General features: G+C 37.6%; 1 protein-coding gene across 2 annotated transcripts in view; it reads right to left on the bottom strand.

Moving 5' to 3' along the window:
• LOC126297778 (protein BCL9 homolog) overlaps positions 1 to 24,223 on the bottom strand; it is a 93,075-nt gene extending 68,852 nt beyond the window's left edge. The window contains exons 1-4 of one of the 2 annotated variants that reach the window (XM_049988956.1): positions 24,098 to 24,223; positions 16,024 to 16,360; positions 7,508 to 7,675; positions 7,161 to 7,423 (exon numbers count right to left, since the gene is read on the bottom strand). In XM_049988956.1, coding sequence (XP_049844913.1) covers positions 7,161 to 7,423; positions 7,508 to 7,675; positions 16,024 to 16,321 — 729 coding nt within the window. In that variant the 5' untranslated portion in view covers positions 16,322 to 16,360; positions 24,098 to 24,223. The remainder of the gene's footprint in view (positions 1 to 7,160; positions 7,424 to 7,507; positions 7,676 to 16,023; positions 16,361 to 24,097) is intronic. The other variant, XM_049988957.1, reaches the window with a different exon arrangement.
• Between the last annotated feature and the right edge of the window lie 1,231 nt (positions 24,224 to 25,454).

A 25,454-nucleotide genomic window follows, 5' to 3' on the forward strand; every position in this document is an offset into this window, starting at 1 on the left:
AGAGAGGTACAAATCAAGCAAACAGGATCCCGCATGCTCCAAAAAAATTTCAGTTTCGTTATAATAACATAAATTACCACCACTTTTGAAAATGATGTGCTACAATTAACTTCAAAACAAAATTTTAGCAATGAGATGGAACACAAAGAGTGAAAGCAAAGTTAAAATGACAACAATGTAATTTTCCACAGACATACATTTTCATTCTCTTCAGCAAACAGACAAATATTTGAATAAACAGAATAAAAGGCAGTACTCACAGTATGTCATGATTGGTAATCTACAGGCATTACTGTGAGTTAATCAACTGAGAACCTCAACAAACTATGTCGTAGCCTCAGCATATTTAATCCTGTCAACAACCGCTACATTTCTCAGCAATCTATGTAGCGTTCAAAGTGAGTGATTTAACTAGAAAGTGATCTGCGCTTTACAAACTTAAAAAAAAAAACGTTATTTTTAGAGATCTGAAAAACTAATCCAAACACATAAATGTATCTTAAAAAATTATATCTGCAACAGCTCATATTTAATACAACCACAAGAACTGAGAATTGCTCATATGTGATTATGTGAATATTGTCGTATATTCAGTACTTCGTGGACCTACATTTCAATTATATCTAGTTGAGTCACATTAGCGTATCAGTCTTTGAATCTTCTTGAGAAAGACAAAGGCGAACAGCAGAAATGTCGGTCCCCAAAGTGCTGAATAACTGGCAATAGTACAAAAAACTTATCAAACCAAGACTAGTGGAATAAACTTCAGGAGTCACTATTTAATGTTACTGCTCTAATTTTTCTGTAATCATCCATAAAGCAATTTAACTAACAAACTTAACAGTATTGTGCAAAAGTTTAGGCAAGGGCTGTGTTGTTTAAACACTGCAGCATCAAATTTTAAAGGTGGAGTGTAAGCTGATCTGAAATATCTGGCATATTAAAAGCTCTATATTAGATCTGATTCAAATGTGTATCTTCTAATTTCACAGACAGGTCTATTAGTAACTTACCTATCCATGTTCCACTCATTTTACACCCCATTTACTTCTGTTGTCATTAGTTATTTTTCTGTGTAAATAGCACAACTTGTATAGCAAAATCAGTACATGAGTTTCAGTGTCTCACTTCCTAACCTAATCTCCTAAGCTTCAGCCAACTGAAGCTGACTAAATTCAGTTATCCTTCACTTTATTTTCTAGAACGTATCCCTTTGTATGGAGTCCACTGTTTTCATGATTGGTAAATTTTTATTATTTAACTTTGTGTCAAAATGCCCTTCTTCTCACAACACAGCTGGGTAACCTAAAGCCCATCTCACACAGAATAATGTTCACTGCAAGTTTGCTAGCTGCCACGCATGACTGTCGGCTGGCAGGTGACAGTGATGGCTACTTCACATGCTGAACCTCACATGCAGTGTATGACAGCACCGAAGCTAGCTAGCTGGCTCGATTCCATGAATGGTAAGGTGCACAAGCTTGCCAAACTGCAACCTTCTCAAACAATTGTAAAGAAACTATTAAGTTTTTAAAAAAGGCAAGTTGATTCTTCCTCATATCACAGCTTAATTCATCCGCTTCATGACAAACTACCTGCTGTTTCATTAAGGGTCATATCTATTGTGATATTTCAGGATTATGTAAACTACTGCAAGACTTTAGGAAAATTTGCAATAAAAAATAGAGGTCACCATGAATTTGCATTTGGTGCATGTTATGTCAAAATTGCTGCATATGAAATGCAGCTAATATACTGAATTATTCTTTTAACTTGGAGCACACTGCTACCTATCGCCATTCTCGAGAAAATGGACTGTGTGTAAAATCCCAAAGTCGTGGGCCAGTGAATGAGCCAGAATGAAATATTCACAAAATTCCTCATATCTCGTAAATGGTTTCAGATATTGAATCATGGCAAATGATAGCACACAAAGAGGAGATTATTTTGCCATATGATTAATATGCAAGACTTCCATACCTATCATGATATTCAAGCAACTACAATTTTTTTTAATGAAATAATGTAATAATCAAGTGCCACTGCTACCTATCGCCATTCTTGAGAATTGGTGAAACAAGATTTGCTGTGGGTTTGAAATAATATATATGAAGAAATTACAAATTATTTTTATACTGAGGATGGGCATTTTCATAAACAGTTTACTTTTCTTTCCATCTGGCCAAAGAATTTTATTTCTGTATCTCAGTGATCTGAGACATATGGAAACATTTCAATTTGCAAAATCCTATCAGCTACTCATCATGGTGTAAACAGATTACCAATATCTCTGAGGATCTAGATGATGTTTGTGGTAAAAAAGAACAATCCTGCATTCTGTACACGGACAGGAAAGAAGAAATGACATACTATGTGCTGTTAATCGTTTTCGTATTTTTTAGATTATTGAGATATAGAAATAAAATCTATTGGCCAGTTTCACTCCATATCATTTGTCTTTAAAAATACAATGGGACCTAGGATTCCAACGAAATTACAACAGAAGTAAGTGTTTTCTTTCCCCCAAAGTTATCATTACCTTCAGTTTTCTGCAGAGAAACGTTGTCAATGACAAGTTTTCGGTAATACGCAAGTCCCCTTGTTGCCACATTAAAATAATTTCTTTTGGCAAAATACAGCAGAGTTTATATTCATCTCACTAACATTCTACAGCAGTTGAAATTGTGACAGAATCATGAAAGAGCAACTGATGGAAAGACTAATCAAAAGTTTATGAAAAGACCCATTCTCGGTTCAAAAACAACCCACAGCAATCTCATTCATCAGCTCTGATGGCACTTAAATATTACAAATTTCAAATTTGTGTGAAGTCTTATGGGACTTAACTGATCAGGTCATCAGTCCCTAAGTTTACACACTACTTAACCTAAATTATCCTAAGGACAAACACACACACCCATGCCTCAAGGAGGACTCAAACCTCCGCCAGGACCAGCTGTACAGTCCATGACTGCAGTGCCTAGACTGCTCGGCTAATCCCTCGCGGCTAAATATTACATTATTTCATTGAATAAATTCTACAGTCGTTTGAATATCATGCTAGATACAGAAGTTCTGCATGTTAATCTGTTGTATAATCTCCTCTTTGCACACTATCATTTGTGAAAATCTTGTTTCAATATCTGAAACCATTTACAAGATACAATACATTTTGTGAATATTTCATTCTGGTTTTTTTTTTTTTTTTTTTTTTTTTTTTTTTTTTTTTTTTTTTTTTTTTTTTTTTTTTTGCTGGTGCATGAATTCAAGACGAAGCACTTTACGTGCGAACCCTTTTCCCAAGAATGGTGATGCATATCAATGTCCTTTCATGTTTAAAGAATAATTCAGTATGTTAGCTATATTTCATATGCAGTACCATATGGCCTACCATGTACCAAACACAAATTCACACCAACTTCTATTTTTCACTGGAAACTTTCCAAAATTCTAGCACTAGTTTACTTAATCCTGAAATATCATGATAAATATGACCATTAACAAAGTGATAGGCAGTTTGTCATGAAGCCAATGAATGAAGCTATAAGATGGGCGACAATCAAAATTTTTTACTGACTAGTTACTTTATAATCATTTCATAAAAATCAAAGATCAGCCAGCAGGCAGGTGACATTCTGTTTGGTACTGAAGGTTAACTGGCGCTGTCTGAGAGTTCCTTCTCTGAGGGCCGTGACGTCAAACATCAAACAGGACTTCTGATAGGCCAATGCAAGCAGCATTCATGGAGCCTTACTATGCCCCACAAGGAAAGTAGCACTGGATCTACAACAGAAAAAATGCACAGCTCCCTGCAGAGCAGCCAGCGAGCAGACAATGAAGCCCACAAGGGAGCCATCATGCGAGCTGGCAAGTAAGCTTGCAGCGACTCTTACTCTGTGTGAGATAGGATTAAGGGAGAGCAGCATTGTGCACCATCTGTCTATGAATTTTGTAAACTTTTTTCTGTGTGTAATAATATTTCAACTGTTTGCATATAGCATTTTCTGGGGTGGGGACTGGAGACCAGCTCAGCACTTCCCTTAATGAGTGTGTAAAACTATCTAGAAATCACAATCAGGCTGACCGGTTTACTATAGCAATGGGTATTAACCCATCAAGTAGATTTGATCCAGGTCTCAGACGTCTCATTTGACTTGCAGGCAAATGTGCTGCATGTCACGCTATACAAGCAGGTAAAAAAAAAATCAGTCTTTTTGTTTTACTTTTATTTATGCTCATCTTAAAGCTTCATTTCAAGACATTATCCATTCTATTCAACAGATCTTCCAATTCTTTGGCACCTCATATTAAACCATATCAATGGCAAACACTACAGAGATTTTATTTCTTCTCCCTGAACTATAATTTTCATTCCAAACTTCTCCCATTTCCAAAGAGAGTAATTAGTCAATGTCAACAAACATAGTTTCCAAATAGAGTATTCATTTCACTGTTTACAAATTTTTTTCCTCCCTAAATCTAAAAATGTAAATGTGGATTTTTTCCTTCAATCTATCTTCGAAGATAAACTGCAAATTCATTTTTTACCTTGCATGTTCCAGCATTTACCAAGTGAGATGGCACAATGACAACACACTGGGCTTATATTTCAGAAGATTGCAGTAAATGTCCCCATCTGGCCATTTAAATTTGGGTTTTCCATTAATTACCTGATTTGCTTAAAGTGAATGCTAGGATAATTCTTTTGTATGCAGGCCCAAATTTCTTCCCCAGTAAGAGCTTGTCCTCGGTCTCTAATGACCTCCTTAATAAAACTTCTTGCTCCTACATTTCTGAGAAACCAAACTGATCTTGATGTGGATAGCCTTCTTACTGTTGTTCCATCCTTCTGAAGATCAGGATTCTGAGACACACTGTCAGCATCTGCCTTCTTTGGTATTGGGGTTATTACATTCATCTGAAGTCTGAGGGTATTCTACCTGCCTCATACCTACCAGGTGGAACAGTTTTGCACAGTTGATTCAAGGATCTTAATAATTCTCAGGGAATGTTTACTATTTTAGGTGCCCTGTTTTGATTTGTGACTTTCAGAGCCCTGTCAATTTTTTCTCACAGTGTCACATCAATGCCCCTTACCTTTTAATAATATATTTCACTATCTTCCCTTTTTTATAGTTGTTCTATATATTTCATTCATCTTTCAGCCTTTAAAGAAAACTGGCCGTGACTTTTTCAGATGGACCCCCACAGAATTTGCCTAAAGAGATTTAGAGAAACTGCAGAAAACATAAATCTCGATGGATGGATGGATGGATGGGGACTTGAACTGCTGCCTTCCCAAATGCAAATCCAGTGTGTCTTAAGCACTGTGACTACATCCATTAAGCCAAATCCCCACCCACAGCATAATTAGAAATCCATGTACCATAGATGGTTAAAGTCTCAGTCAACCACATTGAACATGTTTTCTGTGATGTCATGTTATGAACAAATGCTTATGTAAGTGCATACCCACATTCTACTTCATAAATACAATTTCAGTGAATGGAGAGAACTGAGTGAGTTTGGAGGTGGCAAGGCTATTGGGTCCTCAAAGCCATAGGCATTTCAGCAGAGATACGAGTCACAGCTGATCACGTCTACTGTCAGCAATGTTATTGTGCACATTAATTACCACATAAACAATGTGTGTTTTACAGGTTGTAAGACAATGGCAACAACCAGCCACACATATTGGAAGAACTTTATTTAAACTATGACTGGTTTCTAGCATTTATGATTCATTTTCAAATGCATTCAAATCAGTTTTTGTGTACACGCAGATGGTGTACACCCAGTGTGAAGGATCAAAACTGAATATAAACCTTTTGAATATGATGTGAAAATTATCAAAATCAGTCATAGATTAGATACATAATTATGTTACAACAATTTTTCCCAAGTACAGCCCTTCTAATAAAGCCTAAGTTGCAGTACATTCCAGAATTTATCCACCTACTATGGATATAATGTTATTGCTGTAAAAATCTTGAATGCTTGGTGCTCCTTAGCTTTCAAATATTTATTAAAGGAAATCGTCTGTACACCATGAGCTCCATTTGAAATGGTTGATTTGTCAATACTGTTTTAGGATTTATAACCCACCATCAGTGGCAGCTAATAGAGGAACAAACAACTGTATGTACAGCAATGTCTACAAAATTATAACTGCATGTACAATGCCAGAAATGTAAGTCTACTTACATGATGTATCTCTATAGCAATGACATGCATATCTGTTATCAAGAATTGTCATGGAAAACCCAAAAACTGGTTTTGGCAAACAGAACAGTTCTAGTGCAGCTTATGATTTATCGAAAATTTTCCTTTACTAATTATTGCTGTACTTTGAGGATACTCTTTAATTTCAAATGAATGCTTACAGAATGTTCCAATACAAAACAATACCTTTTATTTTTAATAAATTCACATGATTCACATTCAAAATTATGCAACATTCTTTGAGTCCCCCCCCCCCCCCCCCCCCCCCTGGAGCCTCCACCCTCTGCTCTGCTAGTAAGTGGTTTCTTCCCTTTATGTCTTCCTTGATTATATAACATGGAAAGGAGGTTCTCATACTTAGTGAAGGAAATTATTATGATGCTGCAGTCACATGTAATACAAGTATTATTGCCCATATGTAAAAAAGAACTTGCACTTGAGGCACAACATTTGTGACCGAACTGAACAGCATCTGGTGTCAAATTAGTCTCAGCCATAAACAGAGCTGTCTTCATATATCAACAGAATGCAATTGCAGTAATGTAATACAACCTAGAAAACATGGAAAGGGGGAAATCTGGAGTTTTAGTACATTTCAAAAAATCAAAATCAAAAATCATTAGTACAAAATACATTTTAAGGAAAGAAGTGAGAGTTATTAAGGCAGTTCTCAGTACACATCACAAAATCTATAACAGCAAGCTGTTTATCTTATTTACATTAGAAGAGTACTACCTGTTACTTGCTTACAATCCATGCAGGTGCACCTAAGATAAAAACTAATCACTCATCAGAAACATGAGTTTTCACACACCCAATACCCGAAGTTTAAACAGTGCCATTTCACACATAGATTGAATAAAAAAATCATATTTAGCTATTCTGCATCAACTACACTTCAGTAAACACAATACTGAACTTTATGGTAAACTACATACCTCTAAGTACTTCTTGGTTCCTGGCTGTGCGCAATGAAAGGCAATGATGGATGGGTATTGACCTTGCAGAACAGCATCAGCAGATTTGTTGGCCAAGTTGGTGGAAAATACAAATATTTGGCTTTGCTGTTGCATATACTGTGCCTCCATACTGCCTGGCTGTTTGTTAATTACATTACTGGGCAGAGGTTGGACTCCATTTGGAGGTGGTCCAGTAGTTGTGGTGAGACCCATGCTCATGGGTAGTCCAGGTTCACAGTGATCTAGCATACGAACAATGGTTGCATTACCAGTATCTTACAATTATTTTTTATCACCTCATCAGTTAAAAGACAATAACATCTAACCTGTCGATGTCGGAGTGGACCCTCCGCCTGACGGAGGGGCTGTTGTCACAGGAAAATCATGGCTGCTGCTACTACTACCACTGCCATTCAGCTCAGTTTTAATTGGAACTGATGGTACAAGTTTTTCAGTAACTGGTGCTTCTTCAACTTTCACTGGGCAATCAGGAACTGAAGACAATTGCATGGTTGAATTAAACATTGTCAACATTTTGAAATTATTGTAAGACTAATAGCAAAATTATACACAAATCACTCAGGCTTTTTGAAGTAGAACAAAACTGTGCAATGTCAGTCTAAATGAAGTAAACAGTAAGAAACACGTGAAAAATCTCTTTCAGTGATTAGACTTTGCACATGACAGTACATAAATAAAAAATTAGCACTGTTGATACAACGGTACAAAATAAGTGCTTGTACTTAACAGAACACTTAAGTGAAATAGATTGACACATGGTAATGAGTTATGATGAACAGATATCCTATTCCAGTGATGGAATACACTGAACAAACCAAGTATATTATGTGAGGACACAGGAATGAATGTGTTCAGTTGATCCTTATGATGAATGCTGAGTTATTAATGGCATCAGACAGAGATGAACATGTTTACACTAATTCTAGTTATTCTAATGAAATATTAGTGCTATTGTTGTTACTGTGAATAGGTAGTAGACGAATTTTTTGGCAAGTGGCTGTTAATTCAGCCAATTCGTACAATTCTGTGGGTTATTTAATTAAATGGTACTGGCAATACTGGTCTGATGATCTGACAGTCATTCATATCTGTGTGGTTGAGTGAAAAGCAACAAAACCTCCTCTCTGGGTCATTTACAGCATTACAGACAATACGCTATTGAACAGTTGCAAGATGGTTAAGAACACACAACCTATTTGGAAAGTTTTCAGTTCAAATAGGAAAGGAGTGTCTTGTAAATATCATTTTAATGAATACAAACAGTCATATATCAACAAAATGGAAAAGCACACCAAAAAGTGTTTCAAGTTCCCTAAGAGTTTGAAAAATGTGATTGAGAACAACTTTTTAATTTTTGTGCAGTAGTATAGTGTAAGTAAAAATACTACCTACAGGCTAGCTGCTTAATATAAACTATACTTCATTTCAAAAATTACTTCTAAAGTGCAGTGTCTTTCTTTTATTATTAAGAGTAGGAGGAGGAGATTAGTGTTTAACGTCCTGTCGACAACGAGGTCATTAGAGACGGAGTGCAAGCTCGGGTGAGGGAAGGATGGGGAAGGAAATCGGCTGTGCCCTTTCAAAGGAACCATCCCAGCATTTGCCTGAAGTGATTTAGGGAAATCACGGAAAACCTAAATCAGGATGGCCGGAGACGGGATTGAACAGTCATCCTCCCGAATGCGAGTCCAGTGTGCTAACCACTGCGCCACCTCGCTCGGTTATTATAAGAAGTGACCTTATTAAAGATTTAAAAAGTTATGTTTACAGTCCAGTTTATTACCCCCCCCCCCCCCCAATAACTCTCCCCTAACTCTAAGGGGGCTTTGAACAAGTAGTGTTGCAAAACATCTTTTCCAATACAAAATATCAGCTTAAAATTTTTTTATAAGTGTCATGTATCAATTAATCTTTAAAATCCATAAATGCCACGGCATTTATAAATTTTGGACATTTGTCAAGGAATTTATCCTGGGCATTTGCCCCAACTTATAAATGCCCAGGCATTTTACACTACTAGTGCAAGATATTCCTTAGTGTTGATTATTCATAGGGCAGAAACCTGATAAGAAGCAACTCTTATATACAGCTTACAACAGTGGCTGAAACAGTTCATGTACATAATACCAACTCATGCTTATTATATCACAAGAATATAGACTTACAGTTAATTTTCACTCAATAAATCAAATGGGAATTCAGCCTATGTTACCCTGAATTTTTCTAGTGTTTCAAAAATCTTTTCCTTTACAGAACAACACAACCCAAAAATACACCACTTATACCATAATGTTTGAGAAAATTGCAGACCAAGAAATATTGGGCCAAACAAACACAAATTTGGAGCATGAAAGAGCCATCAAATGCAGTAAAAACTAAGGACACCTTGCCAACATCAAAGGGTGTAATGTTAGTGCAATTTTGTATTGAAGCGGGGACCTAGAAATGACGGAGAGGCTTCGTTCCACTGTAGCTCTCAGTGGTTCACAAGCCCACAACAGGCCACAGCAGTTCACCCACCGCCACCCCACACTGAATCTAGGGTTATTGTACGGCTCGGCCCCCAGTGGACGCCCCCCCCCCCCCCCCCCAGGAATGTCTCATTTCAGATGAGTGTAACCTAATGTTTGCATGGTAGAGTAATTATGGTGTATACATATGTGGAGACGGTGTCTGCACAGCAATCGCTGACATAGTGTGACAGGTGGAATAAGGGGAACCAGCCCGCATTTGCCGAGGCAGATGGAAAACCACCTTAAAAACCATCCACAGGGTGGCTGGCACACCAGACCTCAACACTAATCTGCCAGCGGATTTGTGTCGAGGACGGACATGCCTTCTCGCTTGGAAAGCAGTGACCGCTCGACTAGCTGGGCAGTCATATTAGTACAATAGTTCAAAAAGAGAATACTGTCTGGTCTCTGGTAAGCCATATAAAGACTGTGCAAGCCTTCTTTGAATAATGACCGGTATCACAGCTTCTCTGGCCCAGAATTCGACTTACATTTCACCCCCTTAAACATAAGTGTGATTTCACTGGTTAGCAACTACTACATCACAGTTCTCCAGGAGCCTCTTTTGTTGCCCTGTAGACTGGCATGCAAACCACATGGAAGGAAATTCCCCATGAACTTACCAAGTCATTTTTAATTCTTTGCAACATTTAGAGGTTCTGATTACATGGTGTGGGAATAAAATTTTGTCTGTAAAATGGAAGGCTTTTTCACAGCACAACATATATTTCTTCTTTCACAGGTCTGTCTGCTGCCCTAGTAAGTCATCAATTAAATTTCTGTGTCAAAATTACTTGCCAGATGGCTCATCACTATCCTTCAGAAATAAATAGCAATTAATTACAGTCTTGGTTCAAAACAGTGTGGCAGGAATGCCTCAGAAACATACAACATGTTTCTGATTTGATGTCTTCATGATGATTCCTCCTTCCTGGAACTTTCTGCCCGATAGTGAATACTGAAAGTAAGAACTTACTCACTGAAATGTTGATGTAACAGATTCAAAGCTCAAGTCCAAAATCAGAGGAATGACTGCCTCAACATGAGACCAACACTGATTTGAGTCCACTGTGCAAACACTAGAAGGGAAAGTACCAACGAAGTGTGGACATGGTAAGCGACAGCTCAGAAATGAATGAAATCCTCATTTGGCTCAAGTTCATTACTTGACAAGTATTTATTTCTGCAATTTTCTAGTCAACTAAAGGTTAGTTTTGTTAAAAACTGATTAGAAGAAAAGATAATGACATATGATTGAAACTACACTAATCTACACTCCTGTTTACAGTGAAATCACAGCTGCTTGCTGTGTCAGTGTGCAAATATTAGCATGCAAACCATGCATTATGCCTTTCTTTAGTGTCTCATAAACTAAGGATCAAATCTAGAATCACTTTTAACTTCTCTTCATAAGAATAATCTACAGCCAACTTCAATGTGATTCTAAACACTAGTTTACATGGTTGGCCTTTCCCGCCTTCAGTCACAATCCTATTTCAAAGTGCTTTCACGTAAGTCCGAAACGCAACCATCTGCATATAGATATGATTAATTTGGTCATGATTTTCCATGGAAATATTTGTTTTTCATTTCACAAATGGCAGCCAACCACATTCCAACAGAAACCAATCACGATACAAACCTGTGCATCTCCAACTGCATCTAATTACACAGCAGTCACCTTGAAGAAAAGTCAACATATTCCACAGTATTGGCCGTTTTTACTACATTGTGTATAACAAAATGATAATGACAAATTTCATGGGTTTGTAGCATGGCTTAATGAATAAACAGAGAACAGGAACTACGAAGACATGTAGATGTAGGTGTCTGAAAGAGTCATCCGTTTATGTCACAGGGCATTAAAAATAAAGGGGAGGATATCTGACATTAGGAAGGCATCACAGCAAACTTAAGTTTATACACTGATGCAATGTTGCTAAGACAGGTGCAGAGATATTTGATGCCATCTAATATCAAAAATGTTGTTGAGATCATTAAAGATGTTCCTCTTATATTTTGTCATTGTACAAACATGTGTTTGCTGCCAAAGGGTGGCCTAGTAGCATGCACTGCCTCCTTTAGTTTCTACATCTTGTGGTGTCGCTAAATGACATTTCTGGACATGGGTTCCTATCCTCAATTTGTTCTTAGTACCACCCTCTACAAGCCACCTACTTTGTTCCATTGTTTTGTTGCACCTTCTACATATATTACACTAATGTAGACAAGGATGATGAACATCTTGTTAAAAAAGAACAGAGAACTGCAAACCCTTGTGCCAGAATAAAATAAGTATTGATATGAGGTTTGTTCAAAAAATTCCAGATCTTTGTCCACAAAATTTTTGTATGCCTGCCTTTAACTTATTGTGCATGGTCTACTTTGAAATACTCTCCTCCACAATTGATACACCACTTCCAATGCCGTTTCCACTTCTGGAAGCAGTCTTAGTACATCTCTTACTGGATTGTGCAATGCACTGCCTGCGAATTTTCTTTGGTCTCATCCATGGGTGCACGTCTTCATCCTTTCAATGGGGTTTTCAACTTTGGAAATAAAAAAAGTCAGCAGGGGGCAGATCTGGAGAGTACAGAGGATGAGTCAGCACAGTGATTTCATTTTTGTGCAATAGTCATGTTGGAAGAGGGATGAATGTGCAGGTGCATTATCGTGATGCATGAGCCATGAATTATATCACCACATTTTAGGCCATTTCCTTCTCACATTTTCTTGCAGGCATCGCAACACATCCTAACAGTGCCATCAATTAACAGTTCGTCCTTGGGGCATGAATTCATGACGAACTAATCCTTCAAAGTCAAAGAAAACTATAAGCATGGATTTGATACTTGACTTGACCTGACGAGCTTTTTTTGGTCTTGGAGAAACTTTACTGACCCATTGTGAAGATTGAACCTGGGTTTCAACATAATAACTGTAGACCCATGTCTCATCACCAGCTACGATTCTCTTAAAAAACATCTCATTTTCATTGGCGTGATCCTAAAGCTCTTCACAGATTGTGAGGCGAAGGCCTTTTCGGTCTCGACTCATGAGCCATGGGATGAACTTGATGGCAATCCAAAGCATTCCTGCATGCTATGTCAGAATTTCAAGACATGATCCAACTGAAATGTTACATTCTTCTGCAATTTCTTGGGTGTCAGTCTTCGATTGGCACGCACAATTTCATTGACGTTCCTGACTTGAACGCCACTGGTAGACACTGCAGGACGTCCTGAATGAGGATTATCTTTAACTCCTGTCCAGCCATTTTTAAACCATGTGAACCATTTGTAACATTGAGTATGGCTTAAGCACTCATCACCATAGGCTTCCTGCATCATTTGGTGTGTCTCTGTAAGTGTTTTCTTGAGTTTCACACAAAATTTAATGCAGGTGGATTACTCCTCCAACTCTACCATCTCGAAATTCGCAAACTAGGCAACACGTTCTACTCAATACAGCACTGAACAATAACTAACAGGCATACAACAATGAAACTTCCGGCAGTTACACATTAACCACAGGTGTGTGCAGGAATGCCAACAGCATTTCACTCCACCACACCACTGGCACGAAATTATGAATGTTTTGGAATTTTGTGAAGACAACTTGTATGAGTTACCAATCTACTTGAGAGCTATCTTTACTTAGGGGGAAAAAAGGATAGGTATATACTCGCGCACGCGTGCGCGCCCCCCCCCCCCCCACACACACACACAAACACACACACACACACACACAAGCAGACAACGTGTCTGTGTGTGTGTGTGTGTGTGTGTGTGTGTGTGTGTGTGTGTGTGTGTGTGCGCGCGTGAGTGAGTGCGTGCGTGTGTGTGCGTGAGTATATACCTATCCTTTTTTTCCCCCTAAGGCAAGTCTTTCCGCTCCCGGAATTGGAATGATTCCTTACCCTCTCCCTTAAAACCCACATCCTTTCATCTTTCCCTCTCCTTCCCTCTTTCCTGAAGAAGCAACCGTCGGTTGCGAAAGCTAGAAATTCTGTGTGTGTGTTTTATTTATTGTGCCTATTTACCGGCGCTTTCCAGCTTGGTAAGTCTTGGAATCTTTGTTTTATATATATTATTAGTGTGTCTCTGTAAAGGTTTTCTTGAGTTTCACACAAAATTTAATGCAGGTAGATTACTCCTCCAACTCTACCATCTCGAAATTCGCAAACTATGCAACATGTTCTACTCAATACAGCAATTATTATTGGTTCAAATGGCTCTGAGCACTATGGGACTTAACATCCGTGGTCACCAGTCCCCAAGAACTTAGAACTACTTAAACCTAACTAACCTAAGGACATCACACACATCTAAGCATCTATACATCTAAAGTATACATTGGTTGTAGTAACCACATAACTTTAAATTAGCATAGATGCACTGGAATCCACACTAAGATTTTCCTGAGTATATTCACATGTCTCACACAGGCACATGGAAGGATTTATCTATTTCAGTAAAAAGTTAACACTTTATTGAAAGTGGAAATAAACATTACATTTCTGAAATGTTTTATTAACAGCAAATGTCTCACAGTTATTAACTACATATTTAGATATGCATACTACCTTTACATAGAATTTCATACAAGGATGATACAATGAACTTCCAAGTATCAAAAGTGATGCAGTGCACAAGATGAGGCTATTCCAACTCTCTTTCAGTGGCCTCAGTTCTGATTATAGACCTTGCCAAAACAAGTATTTCAGGCTATATCACAATTCTAATGCATCTCTCTACTGCTCAACAAAGTTACGAAGGTTTCTGAATTCATCTTTGATACATATCCTCAGACGTGCTCAGTATGTTATTACGTCTGGAAGAATAGCTCTCAAGGGGCCACAGAACATTAGCACTTCCCTTGTCTTCTCCCATCAAGAGTGTTGTACTAGGGGAAACAGCAAATCTCCTATGAAGGAAATGTGACATCTCAACTTTCCTTTTTACATTTCCTTCCTTGCATATTCTAACACAGCTGTTCAATTCAGAAGAGTTCCATTTTGACCTACTACACCAGATCTGCTATCATGCCTTGCAGTTCATTAACCATACACACAAAGAATTCTTAGCACAATTGTTGCCATGTCAACAATACTTCACATATATTTCTGCTGTTAAATAAGAAAACCAGGTTTCAGTCACTTTTAGTGACAATTTTGCTCTTCATTTGACATCGCTTCAGTTTACTAAACTATTTATTACAGAGAATGTTTTGCATGAGACACATTACATTTTTACACACAGAGATCTGCCTAATAATTGACATTCTAGAGCATGGATTCTTGCGATGTTCTTTGTCCACATGGACAATGTCAGGATAGGGTGGTAAAACACTCACCACGGTTTCTAACTCATAACCCTACATATTATTTGAAAGCAATTAACCACCTGTATGAAATACTTTAATTCATTTACTAAATATAAAATTTCTTCTTATTTCAATTTTTATTAATAAATTTCATCTGGCTTAGCAAAGCATGTACCATGAGTGTCTTGCAAAAATGCTACAAAAAATACTACACTCTAATACTACACTAGAATAGTGTGCAGGAATAGTAATATCAAAACTAAAACAAAAAGATTGTAGTATGACTAGACTGGTCAGCATGTTTAAGAGTTTTTGTCGGTGCTATGTATCATTCCAGTCCAGTAAAGCTACAGTTTCTAACACAATAACATACAACATTGTTTCATTAGTCATAGCCAAGCAACTTGCTACAACCAATCATACTGACAACACGGCAGTACACCTGGACACCATAGATAGGTATCCTTTTTTACTCTACTGCAGACCTCTGTTCGGTGCCTAATTCTTCATTATCTTCCAAAACCAGCTCCAATTAATATTTCAGAAATGAAACACAGACGTGTTTAAGCAAACACCAACAATTAACTACCTACTGCAAAAGGAAGAGGTGGAGGCCATTAGTCAGAAAGAGCCACAGAGTGAGAGAAGAGATCTATTTACTGGTGTGTCTGGGGCAGAATTTGAACTTGTATAGTCCCATTATTATTTTAGCCCTAATCCTACTCCATACAAAATATTGAAGAGTTTGGTAATCAGAATGCTAATATGTACATCATACTCATCTATATTGCCTGGTGTTTAATTGATCCAAAAGCAATAGGTAAATTAAAGATAGGTGCTAGTACCTAAAATTTTTTTGGTGCGTTTATTGCAAACATGACTTCATATCCCACCTTATTACTGAGAAACTACACTGCATACAAGCCATCATGCTACTGCACCTCCTAAGTGTGCAAAACATGCAATACACTGTAAGTACTCACCTACAGGTGTTGTGGAATCAGGGACAGGAGCAGAGTTTGTTTCTGGTGTTGGCTGCTGGGAACTCGGTCCTGGCTCAGCAGGTTTCTCTACCACCTGCTCAGCCTCATCCACTCCTACACCATTGAGACAACCTTCCGCCTGTGCCTCTTCCTTCACTACAGCAGATACTGCTGCAACAACAGCTGCTGCAGCTGCCGCTTCAGCCTCTGGCCCTCCACCAGTAGGAGTAGCCGCTTCTGTTTTCACAATTGGTGTACTTCCATTTTCCCGCTGCAAGTCTTTGCTCTCTTTTATCATTTTTCTTGGTTCACCTGACGTAAACCATTAGTAACAAATCTGAAAGAACACATGGAATAAACATGTGCCAAAGCAATGAGGCACAGAAATGAAAATGGCTAAAACTGTAACAAAGTATGGTTTAAGGCCTGCAATCCCAAATCCTTATTTGACTAGCAGGGAAACTGCCATTCATTTACAGCATAAAAAATGTAAAAGGTACAGTCACCCAGGGTAACTCTTTTCCAGTAAGTTTATCTTCGTACCACTTACTATTTTTGTTTCAAATGGCTGGTGTTTCACCTAACAGCAGTATTTTATTCTAAGAGTAACACAAATAATGAAATTGGTAATTTTCATTAATAAATAAATAAAATCAGTAGATAGGCCAGGAACAATAGCCACTTGAAACTAAGTAGTAAATGATACAAAGATAACCTGACTGGTAAAGTTATCCTAATTCATTGTACACACACGGCATGCCCACAGTTGGTAATTATTAGTTTCTGTCAAATAAATTAAATTTATGGAAATGAATCAATGAAAGCAATGGGGATGAAGTCAATGAATAGTAATAATATAAATGATATCAGTGAAACAACAAATGGGAATTTGTGACAGACTGAGATGTGAACCTGACCTCCTGCTTCTTATGACCTATCATCTTCAAATTTTGGCCAACTGAGTGTGTCTCTAAGCCCATCTCAAATTAGTAATAGGATAGTATTTCTCTTTGGTGGAGGACCATGGCTTACCATTTAATTTTAGTGAATTTATTTCGACTGATGGACATCCCTACGGCAATGCAAAGCCACATTCCTGGAGTGATGGAACTACCGATACGACCCATGGGTTTTGAGAAATACGGTAACCAAAATTGTGGACATAAACCACTCATTACAATAAAATGTGTGTAAAACATATGCTGTAAAAGAATTACATTTATTCTCACAATGTCACATTCATGGGCTTTGCCACTCAACCAGTCATCTTCCAAAGTATCTAGAGCTCAGGCTACTCTACAGATAAATATACCACCACAACTAAAATTTATTCACATTTGTTGGATACGGTAACTCACAAGCAAACTGTTACCTTTCAAACTAGTCTAGACATCAAGCTGCACAACAGAACAGCCTGTCACTACAACTTACATTCAAAAATATAAAATATACACTATAAATATAATTTGATCATAGGTCAAAGTAACGTCTGGTATTGGTAGGTTGAAATGACTATTTAATTATTTTATTTACATGCCACGTTCTGTAGGACCAAGTTGAGGAGCAAATCTCCAAGGTCATGGAACGAGTCAGTACGTCCCAAATTTATTCTCCCAGGACTGTTACCCACAAATAACCAGTGGGAGGACTGTTACCCACAAACCCCCAGTGAGAGAACATCTGGTTGTAGTATTCAAAAGTAATAGAAGGGAAATATCACTGAGACAAAAAATTTGCAGTGGCTGCTTCACTGGCTATCTGATGTCTGGAGGGAGATGTTACATAAAAATGATCCTCAGTATACACTCATGCTGTTTAAGGATTGGAATGATGATGGTGTGCAAAAGGCTCTCATAGCATTTACCAGGGATGGTAAAGGTAACATTATCCGCAGGACTCATCTCCTCAGAAAATATGGCCGCAAGATAAACGATGCCACACTAAGATAAATGATACCACCAACCTGCACCACAGTCACCTTTGGAGAATGAAGTGGCACCGGTTGATGTGCAAGCATATTCCAACACCTACAAGGTATTTTCTGCCCCCACCCCCTCCAGATAGTTCTTCCTATGTCAATAATATGCTGTTCACATTTGACATTTTTCTGAGAAGTGGTTCTCCTTCTACAGCATTTTGAAACTGGAACTTTAATTATGGATACCCTATAGTTGCTGGCGTCAACTGCAAATTAACTCATGCAAAAGTAGTTTCTACATAGTGTCAGACAAGTAAACACTCATAGCAAATGTGTGTGAGTCACAGATAGGTGTAGTAAACTGTTATGGGATGAAGGAAGGCGACTTTCATTTTCACACAGAATTGAGTAACTTAAAGCACACACAAAATTTCACACAAATAGTTAAGTTTTTGACATAAAACATATACACTGTATTCAAACGATATTAGAAATTGAAGTTCATAATACTGGTGAAGATCCTGAAGCATTCTTCTACAAACAACTTACTCTGCTTCACAAGTCATACAACAGTAGTGCTATTTGCAATGTTTCTTCTGTTAAGGGTATACTTGGCGTGGTTTTATTGGTTACATTTTCTTATCAGTATGGCTAACTAATGAAACTACCCCATGCTCCAGTCTTCTTTTGGGTGGTACATCCCCAATTAATGCCTGAATAAATGTTCCTCAAAAAGGTTGAGACTCAACAGATCTTCACTTTAAATGAATTCAAAACCAATGGATCTATATTTTTATAAGTGTAAAGCAATGTCGTATTCATTTAATAGTTTCCACAACACTGAATAATAGGAAAGCATTTAATCAAACTTATCAACACCTGACGTGCCACTGTTGGTTCCGACTGCTGTCCAGTCACACTAATGTGACCTCCTGCCAAAAGTCTGCATAGCCACCTTTTGCAGTACAGATCGCTGTGAGACATGCAGGAGGAGAGTCAATGAGATTCTGGAAGATACCAACAGAGATGTGGAGACATGCCAACTAAAGCACCATAGCCAATTGCACTAGGTTTCTTGAATGAGACTTCATGGTGCAAACAGCCTGATTGAGTTAGTCCCACAAATTCTCAGTTGGATTTCAATCCAGGGAGCTTGGTGACGAGGCGAGTGCAGTAAACTCATCCTCGTACTCTTCGAACCACGTACGTACACTGTGAGCTGCGTGACACATTGCATTGTCCCGGTGGTAGATGCCATCATGCCGAGGAAAAACAAACTGAACATAGGGGTGGACATGGTCCCTAATGATAGATGCACACTTCTGTTTATCCACTGTGATTCCCAGAATGATGAGATCGCCCAGGGAATGCCACAAGAACATTTCCCAAACAATGCTCCTTCCTCTGCCCTGGACCCTTCCAACAATTGTTGTAGGATGTCTGTTTTTTCAGACGTTTCAAACCGTACATGTCAATGACACAGGACTTCAGTTGCAGTATTTGGGTGCAAATTCCAGTTTTCGCCGTCAATGAACAGCAAGCAGCATGGATACATGAACCAGGCACCTGCTGCAGAGGCCCATACACAGTAACAGTAACATTTGCTGAACAGAGATGGAGGAGACACTGTTGGTAATCCCTTGGCTCATCTGGCCATTCAGTTGCACGTCTAATCAGCTGTACACATCTCTGCAGCCATCATTCACGCCTCTCGCTTATGGCCCATGGTGCATCACAGATGCCTCGGCACTGCTTTTGGTTAGCGCCCTTTTGCCACACATGGTATACTTTAAATATGGTGGCACATGAACAGTTTACAAACTTGACCATTTCGGAAATGCTTCCGCCTTTGGTCCGAAAGCTAATAATCATGCTTTTGGATGTCAGATTCTGCATTACCATAACAACTGCACTGTTTTCCACGTCCCCCCACATGCTTTACATATCCTCCACTGCTAGTACTGCCACCTTCCGTCTTTGTGTGGTTATTGTTTGCTGACATCGAAGAAAGGTGGTGATTGCAAATTCCAATATTTCACCATTATGTGTATTAGTGATGAGGATCTCTCTTTTCTCTTTCCACTGATCTCTCTTTTCTCTTTCCACTTAGAAACAACTACATTGGCATTCAACATTTCTTCAGTTTCATAAAAACTAATGATTTCAGGTTATTCTTTGTGTTGTTACGTCATGTTCCACATGCATAGGTTTTATAAGTAGACAACAGTTTTATCAGATCTAAAGAACTATATAAATTTTCCATATAAAGCACATATCAAGAGAGAGGGGGAACAAAATAGAAAAGAGAGAGAAAGAGAGAGATTGCACCACAAATCCACTGATTCATCAATGCAGAGCTTCTTGTCTGCAACGCCACATGGGCAAATTTTTGTATATTTGGTCTTTGGATTGCAATGAGTTGTCTGGGAAGTGAAGACATCTCGGCAACAGCTAAAATCTATTCCTGCTCAGAACAGACCAGCATAATCTGATAGTGAACAAAGGGCTTGTATTACAGTACTGTTCTATCAGAAAACAACAAGATCACATCTGCTGCAACAGTCCCAGAAACTTTTATTTCAAAATCTGTATCCTTCCACCTTGAGGACCTACTCGATACTTCCATCCTACATTTTTCTGTTTCCTACCCAACATACACATCTGTTTGTTCCACTCATAACATAAGGTATTCTTCTCAACAACAAAAAGTACACTAATGCCAAAATTTTACAAATCTAACTTCAACCTCATTCTCTCAATGAACACAAATACTGATGGATCATGAGCAATTTCACTCCACATCCCAAGTGTTTGTAATGCCTTCTATCAGACTAGCTTAATCACCTCCACTGCATTCATTGTTAACTGCGCCTAAATCTGCTCTAGAAGTAGTTTTGTTGACAGTTATGTCTTCTAAGAATTCATCCACAAACTCATCCTACTAAGATTCTTTAATTCCTCAGGTAATGATAAACATCAGTGTATCAAATGCAACAAAGACCGAAAGAGTTACTGGCCTACATAGAAAAAAGAAATTCTTAGAAACAAGTACATTAAAGACTTCCACATAATAATGTCTTATGAAAATGGTCTATGGAACCAATAACTAACTGTTGAGCAGTAAGTCACTGTTAGTGTATGAGCAAAACTTTACATTCTGTATTCCATCTACGAGACAAGTGACAGGTTTAATTTTATCACTTTTTTTCCTTGGATGATGCAAACAAACTAAAGATGATACACTAAATCAAACTGACTCAATCATTTAGCAAACTGAATCAATAATTTACTAGGATTTATAGAATCAATGGCAATAAATGAGCAGGAAGAGAATGCAAAGCATAAATTTTGTGGTGGTCAATCGAGTATGCAGAGCATTAATTTTGTGGTGGTCAATCGAGTAATCACAAAAGCTGACTTTATATTAGATTCAAAATTAGTCAAATGGATGAGTTACACAATTCATTACACATAAAAAATCTGTTTTATCATAAGTGATCCTGACAAACTGACAATTATATACAGCTCAGCTTTGCATTCGGAAATCTTCACTCCCCCCCCATGCACAAACACATGAATAACAGCTCATCAGAATTATTAGACTTATTCACTTTCCATTAAAGGTGCAGAGTAAGCTCCTTGGGTATTAAAATAGAGGAGGTTTGGGAAATTTTTCTATTTTCATATCCATAAACTAGCATTACTTACAACCAATCATTAAATGTTATCTTATAAAATTTCTCTTCGCGCATTTCTTGGCTGGATAGTCCACTCACCACTTTCCCCCTTTGTGCTGTTTCAACATATGTACCTCAACTGCAAATATACAATATCTGAGGCAGAATTTATGTATATGTGCACTTTTTTGCAGTTACTCCCATTATGGCAACTGGGTATTTATACGAAGATACTATTCTACACTTTTAGGAGGATTTCTGGGTTATAAGCTCAACTAAAATACAATAAATTATTAGTGAGTATGATGAGTTTGAGGGCAATTGTGCCGCCCCCCACCAAATCTTGGTTGTGGCAACAGAGTGATTCGTAACACAACCCAAATGTCTATGCTTGCTCCATATTTAATACACTCATTAATTAATTGATTAACTAAAACTTTAATGTAAATCCACAACAGCTGCATTAAACAATGGACCAATATTCAACAAGAAATTTGGTCCATATGACTTACATATTTCATTCACAGAAGTCTCACATATGCACAGACATTCTACTGTCAGTGTGTAAGCCCTACGCATCTTATTTCTGGAGATCACATAAGTTGTCCAGTATTAACATATGCCTACTCTCCGATAAATTAGTGCCTTAGCTAATGTCTTTCTTTATAGACTCAAACATTGATTTAACCAAACATTTGGGTCAACTGAACTGACAAATGTAGGCTTCATTCTAAGATGAAATTCACACCAAAACTATTTTTCTTAAAATTAGTACAAGTTGTATTTCACCTATGACTTCTATTCATATCTACACCAGTATCATACGGTACGTGACGTGAACTGGTCTGAGATACGTATTGGGGAGTGAACTTAACATTTGCCTTGTCATTTCCTAATATGCACCAAAGCAAACAAAAAAACAACACAGTTTGCTACCACTTCAGTGCATATTACAATATAATGACACACAACATTAAAATCAAATCATTCTGCAACTTACAATCAATTTAAATATTCAACGAATTATTGTGAGCACTAAATAAAACATGAATAGTACTGCACAGTACCTATAGTTTCAACCAACTGGGAGCACAATGAAAGATACCCATGTTTTGACTGGAATAGAAATATGTCCATAAATAAATCAAACTCATTATCACTCCATTGTAATTATGAATAAAAATAACACATATTTTAATTTAATGTATCAAAAGATGATGACTAATTTAGAAAATCTCTGTGCAAAAATGAAATAAGATACCCTTTTCTGCATTGCTTTTAGATGAACCTGGACTTCGACACACAGCGAGACACACTACGTTTACTGTAGGCAGTGTGGCATTTACCAATGGTCTTTTTCATGTGCACATAATTTTTCTTTGTGCATCATTTATACACTTTCACAGAAGTTCTCTGTATTTCACCATAGGCCACAGTTTCTCAGATTATTACAGTAGTTGCATTTTGAGAAGTGTTTGATAGTACACACACTACAACTGCTCCAAAAAAATCGTAAATGACAGACCAAAAGTTCTAAGGAATAGCAGTTCACTAAGACATAATACTGTGAAGGGTACTTTCCAAAATCACTAACAAACTAAAATATAAACACAAACCCAAAAAAAGTATATTCCGCGAAAATAAAATGTTCGTAAGTTCCCAAATACACAGAAAATAGTATCGGTTTCAGGAAGTAAAAGTTAATGCTCACAACTATCGGTCTAGCACAGATGGTTATGAAGAATAACAGTAATTGGTGTCCCCTCAATAGCAGTTCACAGTGAACTGAGCGAAAGTTTATTAACAACTTGAGCCCTTTCACAATTGATATCACCATCCATTTCCACTATTTGGTAACAGTCAGAACAGTAAAAGCTTTGAACAAAGTTTAATACTCTGAGTGAGGAAATATATCAAATAATTAAAATCAATAAGACAATAAACTTACTTTGAAAGATATTCTAATAAAAATATGTATATAAGGGAATCTGAGACAAGACATACAACTTACTACAAAAGTTCTTTGCAAGAGAACAGGAAAACTTTTCAACGTTATAGCGTCAATGACAACTAAAATTTACTTAAAATAAAACAGCTGTACGAACCACATTAGCTCCGTCTTCCTTTATGCTTGGTAGCAACAATAAACTTAATAACAACAACAATCAAATTTCACTTCACATTTTATATACACCTTTCATTGTTTGGATTCAAAAAAACTACGGTAACTGAAACGAAGAAAAAAACTGTTCACTTTCTGCCATTACATGCGAAAACGGAACGTATTTTTTAATTATATTTGTTATGCTTCTTTTCATATTTCTCGAACACCGTACCGTGTGTAAATAAACTCACTGCAGCTCCGTTCTGAACTTTAAAAACACATGGCAATACACAAAACACAAGAAGTGCACTTTCAAATGTTTTCCACTATAACGACAAACGACACCGGTGACTTCCAAGTAAAACACCTTCTTACCTCCATATCTCTCATTCTCTGGCATTATACAAAAGGACTTCCCAAATTTGTTTACAATCACCGCCAGCGAAACACATCACCAAGCCATTTTGGAAGTTTTGATCACAATAAGTATACCAGAGATATTACAATTCTTAGAACAAGATATCAGAAAATATGTAGACAGAAGGAAATCATAGTTCTCAAAATGATGTAACTTCTCGAACATTTGTGGCTGGTTGTAACTTAAACAACATTAATAAATAACACAAAAAATCAACAATTAATTGCCAATGTCTGGTGTCCTTTTAAATTCTTTCGTACGGCAGTTAAAAATGCACAGATCACATTTCATTGACGAAAAAACGATTGTGATCAGACGGTTTAAAGAAATAACTTGGTACTTTAATTTTTTGCATTCTTCCAATGATGAAATATGCTGTAAAACTACGCATTCATCTAATTTTACATGACACACATCTACACCTATAATTTACAAATCTCTGAAAAGTGCGTAGCGGAGGGGTAATTTTTTATGGTGCGATATACTCCTCCAGTCACATAGGAAGCCCGGCACGAAAGAGTGACTGCATATGTGGCTTTGTGCGAATTGTTAATAGTTTACCTTTTCCTCTATCAGGTGTACTGAAGCGGTTTGTAGGGGCCACAAGCAGCGCAACTAAAACCTCCACAAGTAAATACATCAATGGTCGGTGATCTGCAAATGGAAATCACACACGAGTTCAAACAACATTTTTGAGGTAAGTGTTTTGTTAAATATGCCTTCAGGAAAAACATCAACAGAGATACAAAAGATCCTATCATTTGCTATATTAAACCATGACGTCAAATCTCGATTAGAAAAAAATGTACCTAGCACACATGGGCGAATGTCAATACAACTTCGTACACATACTCACCATCACCGGGTATGTAAATGTTTATATAGTTGCAATTCCCTGTGAGCAGGTAGAATGGCCACACAGTGCATTGTGTTGTGCACCAAGCACATCATAACCTGCAAAACTCTGTACCTACCATACGAGAAAAAGTAACAATAATCCTGCAGCAGTATGTGTCATCCTGTGCCATTGGATGGAGACTAGCAGCAGCCGGCTAGGGAATAACCACCCCTTTCATACGCTGCGATTGACACTACAGCAAAAACGGCTGTATTTAGATTAGTGCTGTGACTAGAAAGTATGAAGTGCTTGTGAATGGCGTTACACGGTGTTCAGCGGTGAGTTGCATTTCTGCACTGCACTGGATTGTCAAATACGGCGGAAGTCTGGGGAGAGTCCCATTATACCAATATTTTGAAGGGCCACAGCGGTATTACTCCTAATGTAGTGGTGTGGGTGGCACCACATATGACTTT

Source organism: Schistocerca gregaria, chromosome X (genome assembly GCF_023897955.1).
Source record: "Schistocerca gregaria isolate iqSchGreg1 chromosome X, iqSchGreg1.2, whole genome shotgun sequence".
NCBI classification, from domain to species: Eukaryota; Metazoa; Arthropoda; class Insecta; order Orthoptera; family Acrididae; genus Schistocerca; species Schistocerca gregaria.